This window comes from Mobula birostris, chromosome 15, assembly GCF_030028105.1.
Source record: "Mobula birostris isolate sMobBir1 chromosome 15, sMobBir1.hap1, whole genome shotgun sequence".
NCBI classification, from domain to species: domain Eukaryota; kingdom Metazoa; phylum Chordata; class Chondrichthyes; order Myliobatiformes; family Myliobatidae; genus Mobula; species Mobula birostris.
In genome coordinates this window covers 46,752,174-46,765,531 of record NC_092384.1, presented here as the reverse complement: position 1 = coordinate 46,765,531, position 13,358 = coordinate 46,752,174, and the positions used below count along the sequence as shown (strand labels likewise).

The 13,358-nt window shown below is 39.2% G+C and overlaps 1 protein-coding gene across 2 annotated transcripts in view; it reads left to right on the top strand.

Annotated features, from left to right (window-relative positions):
- The first annotated feature begins 210 nt into the window (after positions 1–210).
- ap1g1 (adaptor related protein complex 1 subunit gamma 1) overlaps positions 211–13,358 on the top strand; it is an 89,613-nt gene continuing 76,465 nt past the window's right edge. The window contains exon 1 of one of the 2 annotated variants that reach the window (XM_072279714.1): positions 211–295. Coding sequence is in view for 1 of the 2 variants with exons in the window: in XM_072279713.1 (XP_072135814.1) it covers positions 594–596 (3 nt within the window). In the remaining variant the exon portion in view is untranslated. Of the gene's footprint in view, positions 296–378; positions 597–13,358 lie in introns of those variants that run through there. The other variant, XM_072279713.1, reaches the window with a different exon arrangement.

Below are 13,358 nucleotides of genomic sequence, written 5' to 3'. Positions count from 1 at the left end.
ATCCACATTGAAAAAAAATACACAACTCCTCCATCCGAGGTGAGCTTATTAATTTACCACGAGAATATAATTTAAAGTATTTTTGTTCAAAGACACTCGTGTATTCCTCCTCTAATAATGTTAAAATAAAAATAAAGGAGATATTTGCGGCGAGGATTTTTTTCCGGAAAAAAGGTCAGTGTAACTCTCCGCATCCGGTAGACAGTGATGAGGCTGGAAGGCCGCCATTTTGGATGTGAGCTGGAGCTGCCGGTGCCCGGACGAGTTGCAGCCGTCGGTGCGATCGCTTCGGCTGGTAGGTGACCGGACCTCCCCGGGGAATCACCTGGCCTTCAGGCCTCCTCTCAGCGGTTGAAATGCTTTGCTCTCGACCACGGCAGTACACTCTTCCTTCGCCTCTTTCCCCTGCCTTGTTGTTGAAGTTTTTTTTTAAACTGGGAGACTGAGGCCGGTGAGCGCGGCCTCGCTGATTCCCGTGACTCGATTGGTTTCATTCTGCAGCTCCATCTCTTCTTGTCCGTGCCACCTTCTCAATTGTAGTCACCCGCATTCTCAAAGTACTGGTTCTCCAGATTGGATCAAACAAGTTCCTTATGGTGTGATGTTTCTTCTTCATTTATTATTCCGGAGTAGTTTTACGTGAAAAATTGAATGCTGTCCGAGTTCCACTTTATTGCACTTTTCGTCAGATGGCATGACCATCTCGGGAGTAGGAGTTTATGGATATGCTGTGATGAAGTACACTCTGATACTACCAAGTGATCTGTCGGATTATTTTGAAAGATTTTATTTGTAATTCATGTCCACAGTTTCAGGGAGAGAATTTTTATTTGGATATTTATGATAAAAGATTATAAAATATAGTAATGTCAGTTGTCACAAGAGGAGCAGTGACTTTCATTGAGATAGTTAAACCAAACATTTTAGTAGGCTGTCATAGTCTACTGATTGTTATTTAGAATATTAATAATGGTTATTCTAAAGACAAGATCTTTGGCTCTACATTCTAGACCAAGAAATAGTTTAAGGCTATGGATTTTTGGTGCTACTAAACTAAATATAATTTTACAAGTGCATGTAAACCATTGCTATTAGAAAAGTTGTATTTAACAATGCAACAAATTATTTAAAAGATTTAATTTAGAGGTTATTGGGTCAGGTTAGTTGTAAGCTAGCTCCTTAATATACTTCAGTTGTTTACAGGTTTGAGAGTGTGAATATGCAATTTATGAAAGTGCACATTTTAAACCTAACATTGTTTCTTTGTGTTGTGCATCTGTGTACTTTTGTATTTAATTATTTTGAGTTGAGCTGGCTTATTATTCCTGCCCTTATGAATTTTTCTAAGTTTTAGTGTATGACACGAAGTTAGTCACAATTTTTAAGCTAACACCATGTATGCTAATTGAGATAATATCTTACTTGTAGGCACATGTGATTTTATCCTTTGGAATTATTTTACTATTGATAGGGATAGTCCATTGGGTGAATTGCAAAAACTGGGATTAGTGAATGGTTGCAAAAAACAAATTAAGGTTAGAAGAAATGACCTTTTTAATAATTTTTTAAAAAACTAGACAGCTCACTTGTGTGAACTAATGTGATTGATCAAATGGAAATCACAAACGAGAAAATCTGCAGATGTTGGAAATCCAACCAACACACGCAAGATGCTGGAGGAACTCAGCAGGCCAGGCAGCATCTGTGGGGAAAAAGTACAGTTGATGTTTTGAGCCGAGATTCTTCAGTGCGACTGGCCTCTGAGTTCCTCCAGCATTTTGTGTGTTTGATTAAATGGATATGTTTGTAGAGTCTTTTAAACATTGAATTAATTGTAAAGAAAAGACCCTTTAAAGTCAGAAGATCCAAAATCAAGCCTCCTTTCTTTGGAGATTGCTTATTCATAGGTTACATACAGAATTGTTTGCATTTTACTGTGGATTATTAACTCCCATTCAGTTGATTTCTCGGGCTATTGCCAACAAACACAATATGCAAGACAATTAATTGGTTCTAAAGATATAAAAATGTTATATGAAGACAAGCTATTAATCCCAGTATCAAAAAGCTGTAAATCCCAAAGTACAAAGAATATAAGAAAATCCTGGAAAGTAGGAGTAGGAACTTTGGGTCCCTCAAACCTTTACTGCTGTTTATTATGATTACGGCTGATCTATATCCCTGATCTTTCAAATATTTATGCATTTCTATTTTAAATACTTCTAATTGTGCAACTTCTATCACATGCTGTGGCAGCGAATCGTCATGGTCTGCAAGAAGAGATTTCTACACACCTCAGCTTAATCCTTTGTTCAGAACTCTCCCACTAGTGAAACCATTCCTGCATCTATCCTGTTGAGCCCTCTTCAGGTCTTGTATATTTGAATAAGGTTGCCCCTCATCCTTCTAAATTTCAATGAATACAAGCCCAAAGTATTTAATTCAAACCCCTCTCAGCCTAGGCTGGTGAAGTTCCTTTGTCTTGCTTTCATAAGTTACCATACCCTTTGGGTGAGGGGACCAAAGCTTATGCAGATTCAAGGTGAGACCTCGCCAACACTGGAATTGCAGCAAAGCTTCCCTGTTTTTAAAACCAAACCCCCCTTGCATTGAAGGTCAAAATGCTGTTTGCTGCCTGCTTGTCAGACCTGCCTGCTAACTTTTTTGTGATTTATGCACTAGAACATCTAGATCTCTCTGTACTTCATACAGTTGCAGCCTATAATCAGTCTTTTCATTTTGATGTTGATGAATCTTAACTAGAAGGTCAGAATAGCTAAAAATAATATTTGTAATGTTTGATGAAACAAATGTCAGCCACATTATGTGCGGTAATTCAATTTGGCTTAACAGGACAGATTTTGATTCTTGTAAAATATATATAGTAAACCTAATTTTAAGACCTAAACTTTGACTATGTAGTATTGGCTGGTTAAGTCACCTGCAAGAGTGCTTTTAAATTGCTACTGTTATTCTTATTGCCTTCTGGGGCTTTAACACCCATATGAACCTGTTTGTCACCAACCACCCTCCCCGTCTGCTGCAGTTATCAAGAATTTAGTTTGTTACAAAATATTGTAGAACTTGATTGTTACATTTCAAATAGGAAGTGTGATATCTTCATACAATGCAGCTTATAGTTAATACTTTTTGAAGAAATTTGCAGATTGAAAAAACAATGACCATTTAGGTCAATAACCTTTCATGATAATTTTTTTTTAAAGAGGTCATCAGCATTTTCTGATCTTATTTCTGTTGTCCTGGACAGGTGACAGTTTTGATCTGATGTTTATTTCTCCTTTGTGCAGCTTGTTGGTGTATTGAATTTGGAAAAAGTTGGGTCTCAAGATTTCTAAAGAATTTTTAAAAAAATTACCAGCTGGAAATATAAATACTGTGGTCGGTAGTTCACTTCTAACGTTCTCAAATTGTTCCTGGTTGTGTACACTGCTTGCATTTCTTTTGAAGTATGAAAGATTAGTGTGCACTGTGTTTAAAGAATTTATCCGGGTAGGTATAGAAAAACTATGGGTTTACCAAGAATGATGGGATACTAAGCCACTATAGGTACTTCTTTCAAACAACTCAGGGTGAGTCTGAAATTCCTTTCACTTATGAAAAGCTCCACTGATGAAGAGATTTGGGAGCCATAGATCCAAGTTACAAGATCTTGGGCGTCAACAAACAAGTTTATATATGGCCATTATAGCTCAAATTCTGGTAAGAAATTTTAGTTATACTAAGTTAATAGTATCTTTCCATCTCCATAGGTCAAATGTGGCCAAAGTGACTAGCTTGTGGGCATTTTAGTTGGCATGGAAGAGTTAGGCCAAAGAACTTGTTTCCATACTCAATTGCTCCATGATTTTTGTGTCATATAGTGTATCATGGAAACAGGCCATTTGGCCCACCATGTCTAGGCAGGGCAGTGGGATCGCATACATATTTGTTTCTTCCACCACCTGGTTTGACCCTTTCAATGCTAGATTATTTGAGTGCTCATTCAGACACTAAGGTACTAACAGCGACTCTTCTGGTGCACTCTCAGACAGTGTATTCCAGGTAATTGCCACTCTCTGGGTGGGGAAATGGATCCCTCAGATGCTCTTGAAATCTCTTACCCCTTGCCCTAAATTTATATCCTCTAGGCTTCTTTGCCTCTTAAGGTGAAAGTTTCCTTTAGTTTGCTTTATATACCTCAGGCATGTGTATTCAGAACCTCATGTGAAATGTTCCCTACCAGGTAACATCCTGGTGAATGTCCTCTACACACCCTCCATATTATCACATCCTTTTGCATCTCGCAGTTACACTGTTTTCTCTCTGTTGCCCTCACTCAGCATCCTCAGAGAGATCAGTTGTGATCTACAAGTCCTCCTCAGTTTGTTCCCCATTCTAATAAAAGGTCATTGATCCATGACAGAATATTAATTATTTACTTAACCAATTTGCAGAAGCAGTCTGTTATGAATTTTGCATCCTGTGCCTCCTCTGGTTATGTGGCTTTAATCATTTTATGGGATCTGGTTAAAACCAAGGAACCTAACATTTTATTGCCATGCCCAATTATCCTTGTGCAGGTGACAATGTGGTGAAGATAATTTCCCACCCGTACTTTTTGGAAGAGTAGTATCATCACGCAGTGATAAAAGACGATATGGAGGAGAGCTTTAAAATTGTGAAATTCCTGTGTACCCATTCACCTTCTCCATCCCCATTTTTAAATTTTATTTTGAATATAGTGAAAGAAAAATTTGGAACTCCTGAAATACATTTTTAGGATTCAGTACATTCAAACCAAAGTGCAATGATGCGAGTTGTAGTGAGTCTTCAAGGTGTTAAAACAGCATTCATTGATGCGTATATACCATAGGTTTATCTTTGGCTGTGAGAGCAGACTGGAGCCTCCAGGGAAACATGCAAACTATGCAGACATGAGGTCAGGATTCAACAGGGTGTGCTATCAGAGGAAAGCAGCATCCATGATCAGGGATCCCCACCACCCAGGTCATGCTCTCTTTGCTACTACCATCAGGAAGAAGTACAGGAGCTTCAGGACTCTCACCGCCAGCTTCAGGAACAGTTATGCCTCAACCACCAGGCTGTTGAATCAGTGGGGATTACTTCCCGTGCCCCATCACTGAACTGTTCTGTCAGCCTATGAACTCACTTTCAAGGACTCTTCATTTTATGCTCTCAATATTGCTTATTTATTATTTCTTTTGTATTTGCAGTTTGTTGTCTTTGCACATTGGTTGTTTCTCTTTCCTGTTGGTCATGGTCTTTCACTGATTTCATTACCTGCACAAAAATGTATCTCAGAGTTGTATATGGTGACATATATGTACTTTGATAATAAATTTACTTTGAACCTGATTTTCCTCAGTTATGATGCAGCAGCCCTACTAGCTGACTGCCTTCTTGTCCTTAATGTTAAAAATTGAGGTTTTGAGTTGTATCATCAATGTAGGTTAGGTATTTAACCGCAATGATGGTGGAAGGATTGAATGTTTAAGGATGATGAATATGGAGCCAACCACTATGGTCATGTCTTGTATACTGTTGAGCTTTTTGAATACTGGAATTGCATTCATCATTGCAAGTACTGATTATTATTGAGAGGTTGTTGGACCTTCTCTTGCTGGAAATGATTATTGGTTGGCATTGTGTTGCATGAATGTTGCTTGCTGTTTGAGTTATCAAGGATACAGCATAGAAGCGGGCCCTTCAGCTCACTATATTTACATTAACCGTCAACTCTCCAATCTTACTGATCCGGTTTAACAGCATTTGGTCTGTATCCTCCTCTACCTTGACAATTCAAGCTCTTGACCATTTTAAAAATGTTGTGAGAATACCTATATTGTCGCCAGCAGTGTACAGTATTCCAGATGGCAACCACTTCCTTCTTGGGAGGGGGACGAGTAAATCCTCGATCCCCTCTATTCCTGTTACTCTTCATCTTAAACTGTGCTCTCTGGTTTTAATTGTGGAAATTTGTATAGCTATGTTTATATACATATATCATGTGCCCCTCCCACCCCTGCCCCAAACTACCATTCTGTTTACTCTCTCCTGTATCTTTAGCATTCAATGTGTCTGCAGTTTATAAATTCAGAAGATTCTCAATATTGGGTCAAAATTGTTTTTTTTTAAGTGCATCTTTTTTTTCACTTGCTGCTTTTGTACATTGTTACAATATCCTTGATTAGTTTCTACGTAATGACATCTTTTACTTTCAGCACTAATTGTATATTTTTGGATCTCCCCCTCCCCCTCCAACTTTCAAATCCCTTACTCACTCTTCCTTCAGTTAGTCCTGACGAAGGGTCTGGGCCTGAAACGTCGACTGCACCTCTTCCTAGAGATGCTGCCTGGCCTGCTGCGTTCACCAGCAACTTTGATGTGTGTTGCTTGTGTATTTATTAGCTCAGTTTCACTGCCTTGTGTCCCAAAACTTGAAGCTTCAGGTCCCAACTGAGGCATTAATTTGGCAATGACAGTATTGACAAGTCAGTGAAGTTATTGTATATATTATGAGTTATATAGAACAGTAATTTTTGTGGCAAAATGGAAAGAGTAAGAAAATTGTTATATTTGATGAATATTGCCAGTGACAATTTGGTGTCTCTCCTAATACCTGGATTCAGATCCAGTATAGTCTAATGGAATCGAAATTCTGACAGGCTTGGTGCAGTTCCCTGCTTCTTGATACTAAGTATTTATACTTTGGTTTTGGCTACAAGGTGAGTGATTTGGAAAATTGGGGAATAATACCATATTGCTGAAGTAATGCTTGTTTGTAGTTGTAACAGCAGAGAAATTATTCTTGTGTTATCCTCAATTTGATATGTCTGTTCATGTAAGGTGCCTAAACCTGAGAAGATTACCTTGTGACCATTTTTAATTAAAAGTGCACATCTTGTTCTAATTAAGTTTTTATTTTTTTGGAGTACAATGGAGAGGGGAAAAATTTGCAAGTCAGCAATTATTTTTGAATTGCTGTTTGATATTAATGTGACTTGGAGGAACTAGTGAGGTCTCCACAAATGGTTGGAAATTGCAATTCAAGAGAAAGGCCCTTATTTAATTTTTTCTTAAATGTCAGATTTGAAAGCACGTTGAATTTAATGGAAATGACCTGGCTAGATTACCCATCAAATCTTATTACACTTCTATTGCTTCTGAAGTGCAGTCAGGTTTGCACTCCAAATTTACATGCTCTGTTTAGCATTGGTACTAAACCAGAATTAATTTGCCCATGATGCCAAGGAATATAAAGCACAATTAAGGAAAATATACGCTGAAAGTTAAATTTCACTTTGTTTCAATATTGGTTTCTTTGATGACCTGTAGTATTTGGTTCAAGTTGCAGTTCTTTTTTCTGTTTATATTGAAAGTAGGGAATATTTCTTGATATGAGGTTAAAGTTCAGTTGCATTTACTTTAAGACGCTGGCTGGAGATGCGATCGCCTACAGAACTTTCAACCAGTTGTCTTGTGGGTCAGTTCACTACTGTATCGTGCAACTTGAACTGAGGTGAGGTGGTAATGCATTTCACCACTTACTGCACTGCATGGAGTACAGAGGCAAAGTATAAAGATCAAAATGCTTCCTGTCGCCTCAAATTTACACTGTTTGCCTTGTTAACACCAGCGCCATACATTTGCAGGTTGTCATCCTGGATTGAAAGGATGTGATTTTTATTTTGTTAAATGCTATTTAAATCTTTTAACTTTTATTTTTAAGTAATTTTGAACGTTGACTTTTTAAAAAAAACAATACTAAAGCTGTTGGGTTGGTTTGGAAATGGGAACTCTAAATCTGCCACCCAAGCTTGTGGAGATGCAATAGACCAAGACACCAGGATTGTACAAATCACTGGCTGTGGCACTGACTAATTTGGTCCACTTCAAATTTAATATTAGATCCTCAAACTGGAACCCTTTACCTCTTTTGATCTTTGAGTTTTAAAATGTGTTGACAGGGTGGGTAAAATTGTAAATGGTTCCGCTTGCTAATTAACCAATCCCCACAGCAGTCGTTGGTGGGTCATAGTGGTGTGATTGTGTAGTGGTTGGCACATCGCTTTACAGTACCAACGACACGGGTTCAATCCCATTTCTACTTCTCCCCATGACAATGTGGGTTTCCTCTGGGTGCTCCCACAGTCCAGAGGCATATTGGTTGTTAGGTGAATTGGACGTTGTAAATTGTCCCATAATTAGGTTAGGATTAAGTCGGGTTCCTGGGCAGTGCGGCTTGAAGGGCCTATTCCGTACTGTATCTCAATAAATGAATAAATTTCACTTTTTAATCCAGGGGAAATGCTCAATAATTTGCATTTTTTAAACTAATCTATGCTGAGGTGGTGTATATTTAGTTTGTTTTATGAGCAATTCTCCAGTATTTATGGTTCTTCATTCTTTGCCATGTATGTCAAATTACCTCAGTCATTATGAAGCTTTGTGCTTAAGAAACGTCAGTGTTCAAGCTTTTCATGAGGTAGCGTGCATTAGTTACACAGCATGGAAATGGGTCCTTCCACTCAACTGCTCCACGCTGGCCAAGGTGCCCGATCCAAGCTTTTCCCATTTCCCATTCAATGTTTGACCCATAACTTTCTAAACCTTCCCAGTTCATGCGCCAGTTATTGCACTTGCACAACCACTTCCTCTTGCAACTCATTCCAGAAAATACTATGTTTTTTTTAAAAAAAGCCTCTCAAGTTCCTCTTAAATCTTCTCTTTCTATGCACGTCCCCTAGTTCTCGATCCTTCATCCTGCAGGCTGAGTGCATTTGCCCTGTATATGCCTTTCATGCTTTTACACATCTTTGTAAGATCACCTTTCCTTCTGTGCACTAAGGAGAAAAGGCTTAGCCTGTCCACCCTCTCCCCATTACTTAATACTTCAAGTCCTGGCAAAATTCTTGCAAATCTTTTTGCATTTTTTCCAGTTTAATAACATCTTGCTTATAGCAAGGTGACCAAAACTGACATGATATTCCCAAGTGCAACCTTATCAATGTATTGTGCAACCACTCCATGATCTTCCAACTTTTATACTCAATGTCCTGGCTTAAGAAAGCTAGCATGCCAAAAGCCACCTTCACCACCCTGTCTATCTGTGACTCCACTTTCAATGAGCCATGCTCTGTTCTGCAGCACCCCCAGGACCTGCCATTCACTGTGAATGTCCTACCTGGATTTGATTTTACAAAATTCAACACTTTGCTCTAATCTGAATCAAACTCTTAGGTTTTACTTCGTTATACTTTCTTAAATAACGTTACAACATTACTACTCTCTAATTTACTGCCACCCCACCCTTGGCTGATGATAATGTAAATACCTCAGCCAGCAATCCTGCTATTGCTTTTCTAACCTTCCACAGTGTATTTGGATATACCTGCCCGGGCTCTGGAGCCCTGGCCCTTGTCTACCTTCATAAACTTTTTCTTGGGGCATCATTCGTATGGGTAAAACATGGTAAGCTGGTCTGGAAGATTAGGTCCCATAGAATCCTGGAAGAGCTGGTTAGCTGGATTCAAAATTGGCTTAGAGTTAGGAAATGAAGGATGATGGCTGAAGGTTGTTTCTCAGAATGGAAGCCAGTTAATAGTTATGTGCTACAGGGTTCAGTCTTGCGACCCTTGTTATTCATTATTCATATGAATTATTTGAATATGAACACAAGGAATAATCAGGAAGTTTGTGAGTGACAGTTAGAAGGTTGATTGAGAAGGCATGAACATTGATTTCTCTAACTTCCGTTAACACCCCTCCTGCCCTTCTTACCCCATCCCTTAGTTATTTATTTTCTCTTTCCCTCTCTCAATAACTCCTTGCCTGTTCTCCATCTTCCTCTGGTGCTCCCCTGCCCCTTTCTTTCTTCCAAGGCCTTCCGTCCCATGATACTCCCCCTTCTTCAGCCTTGTATCCCTTTTGCCAATCAACTTCCCAGCTCTTGGCTTCATCCCTCCCTCTCCTGTCTTCTCCTATCATTTCTAGTCTCCCCCTCCCACTTTCAAATCTCTTACTATCTCTTTTTCCCGTTAGTCCTGACAAAAGGTCTCGACCCAAAACATTGACTGTACTTCTTCCGAAGATGCTGCTTGGCCTGCTGCGTTCCACCAGCATTTTGTGTGTGTTGCTTGAATTTCCAGCATCTGCAGATTTTCTCGTGTTTGATTGAGAAGGTTACCTGTTTTGTCAAAGGTATCTCGTGCTGTCTTTGTCCTACTGATTTCCTCGTTGAATGCGTCCTGCATCATTGTTCTTCCAAGGATTCACTTGATCCCAGCTGCCTATTCCTGGCCTATGTATGCTGCCTCTTTTTGCCTGAATATCCTTCATTTTTGAGGGTTCTCTACTCCTACCAGCTTTCCTCTTCGCTGGAATAATTAATTTTTGGAAGTTCCTGTCTCATACCATCAGAGTTTGCCTTGCTTCTGATTTAGAGCTTGAACTTGTGGGGGCGGGGGGGGTTCTGTCCCTTTCCATATTTATTATAAAACAAATGGAACTATTGGCAGAGGTCTCAGAAGTGCTACCCCAATGTCATCTGCCCTGCCCTATTACCCAAGAGTAGATCGAGTTTTGACCTCTTCCTAATAGAGCTCCTTTCTGTATTGCCCAAAGAAACTTTCCTGAATACAATTGAATTCTACCCATCTTGGTCTTAACAGTAAGTCTGTTAGTCTGTCAGGAACGTCCCTTCAATAACAATCTATTATTCTTTCAACTCTCCACAATCTTCCTGTGTATTTGTTCTTCTAATTCCAGTTAATTTATTTGGGAGCCTATAATGCATTTCCAACTTCTTGATCATCCTCTTATTTCTCAGCTCCGCCCATAAAGCTTCACTGGATGAACCCTCTGACTACTGCTGTGACATTCCCCTTAAACAAAAATTCAACGTCCACTTCTTTTCTCTGCCTCTGTTCCACCCAAAGCATCTGCATCCCTGTCGTGTCCTTTACTTAGCCATGTTTCTGTAATGGCTATAACATCTCATCTCAGTCCTATGCAACTATCCACTCTCCTCCCCCCGCCCCCCAAGTCCATTTGACTTATCTGTCAGTTCTCTTGCACTGAAATAACTGCAATTTAATCTAATTGACTTTCCTTGCTCCTTGCCATTTTCCTGCCTGTCACACTCATTCAGCTTGCTGTCACTGGTTCCTGCATAACTTTCCAGCCTCCCATACTCCTTCCTGATGCTTGGGATCTCAGCTCCTGCATGTCTACTTCAAACTCTCTCTAGTTATACTGGCAAATTTGCTGCCCATGATAATGGTTCCCTCCGATTCAGGTATAATCTGTCCTCTTGTACTGGTCATCTCTGTCCCAGAAGAGATCAGAATTCTTCAAAGATCCTTCCCATCCGTCCAACCATCTCTTTGATCCTAATGACAATAACTTTGTCAATAGGACATGAACTTTTAGGATGAGAACCAGATTCTTCCCCGTCCTTAAAATTATTGGACTCCCTGCCACTACCCAGCTCTCATCGTGTATTAACTTTTCAGCTTTTATCATATGTGTACCTTATTGTTAATTTATATGTCGTAATATTACTTTGTGTTATGTCTGAATTATGTATCGTATTGTGCACTTTGGTTTGAAGGAATGTTGTCTCATTTGGTGAAATACACGTGTACAGTTGAATGACAAACTTGAATTAGATACACCGTACAACAAACTGAAAACTATGAATCAAAGTCACAAAGTTGTCATGAGGAATTGAGAGAAATCATTATTCAAGGTTGTTTAATGCCATTTCTTGTACACAAGTGTAAAGGAGAATGAAATAATTGTTACTCTGGATCCAATGCAGCACAAAATTTATCACAAAAGATAACACTAATAACAAAAACACAAATATAAATACTTAAGGCAGCTTATATACATTGATTATTTCCATAAAGTTTCGGTAGGGTGGTTGCTGAGAGATAGCAAAGTAGTGGTGGACCTCGTGGGTGTAAGTGTTGATCAGGCTTGCTGCCTGGGGAAAGTAACTTTGGTGGTCCTGGCATGGATGCTCCTCTCTGATTTTATATTAAATTCTCTTTTTGATAAATGATAGTGATATTGTAAGATGGTATCATGGTTCTGTGTTTATGGATTAGACTGTTGCGCTTATGGACTGTGGATTTTTTCAGATTTATGGTTTTTATATTGTGCTTTTTATCGCTTGTTCCTTTTCCGTTTTGTTACGCGAGGAGAGGGTGTTTAGGGGTTGAGGTTCTGTTGTGTTCTTAGTTTTTTTGGCTGTCCATGTTTGGTTTTGTGTGGCGAGAGGGGGTTTTGGGAGTTGGTGATCAGGATGCCATTCTTTTTTGTGCAGGTAGTGGGGTGGGTTTGATGTTTCTCTTTCTTTGTTTTGTGACTATTTGGAGAAGACAAATTTCATGTGTGGATACATGCTTTAATAATAAATTAACATTTGAACCTTGAATGTCATCCTGTTCTTGCCCTTCTCCCCATCCCACAAGTCACACCCCCACTAGGTCAAGACAGCTTAAAAAAAATCTATTGTTATTGGTATCACTGGGTTAATTGAGCTTTTTAGTTTATGTAAGGTCTTTGAACATTGGTAATACGTGTATTTTTTAGTGCTTTTTTTGGGATCTATTTTATGCAAGTGGAAGAGAATTGTACCCAGCCTTCATATTGCAAGTTATGCCTACTCTGCTTCTCCAATTCAGTTCTGTCAAGGATATTTGGAGGATTAAAAAAAAGTACAGGTTTCCCCCGCCATCCGAAGGTAGAGCGTTCCTATGAAACGGTTCGTAAGCTGGAATGACATAAAGTGAAGAAGCAATTACCATTTATTTATATGGGAAAAATTTGTGAACGTTTGCAGACCCAAAAAATAACCTACCAAATCATGCCAAATAACACATAAAACCTAAAATAACAGTAACATATAGTAAAAGCAATGATATGATAAATACACAGCCTATATAAAGTAGAAATACTTTCCTACAATCATTGCCACACTGTTCTCCGTAGCGAAAATCTCATGCAGGCGCTCTTGGCAGAAACACAGCGCAAGCGCTCTCGGTAGAAGCACTCTCTTCAGTAAGCTTTAAGCTATGAAGCTGCCAAACCATACCAAATAACACATAAAAATACATAGCCTATATAAAGTAGAAATAATGTATGTACAGTGTAGTATCCCTTACCGGAATCAAGAAGTCAGCGCTGAGCACACTGATGATGGTGTGTTAGGCTGAGTCGTTGGAGGTTGGGGTGGTGCAGTGGTCCCCAACCTCCAGGCAGCGAACCGATACTGATCCGCGAAGAATGCAACGGTAGCCGGGGTGCACCCAGCACATCTTTAAGAAAAA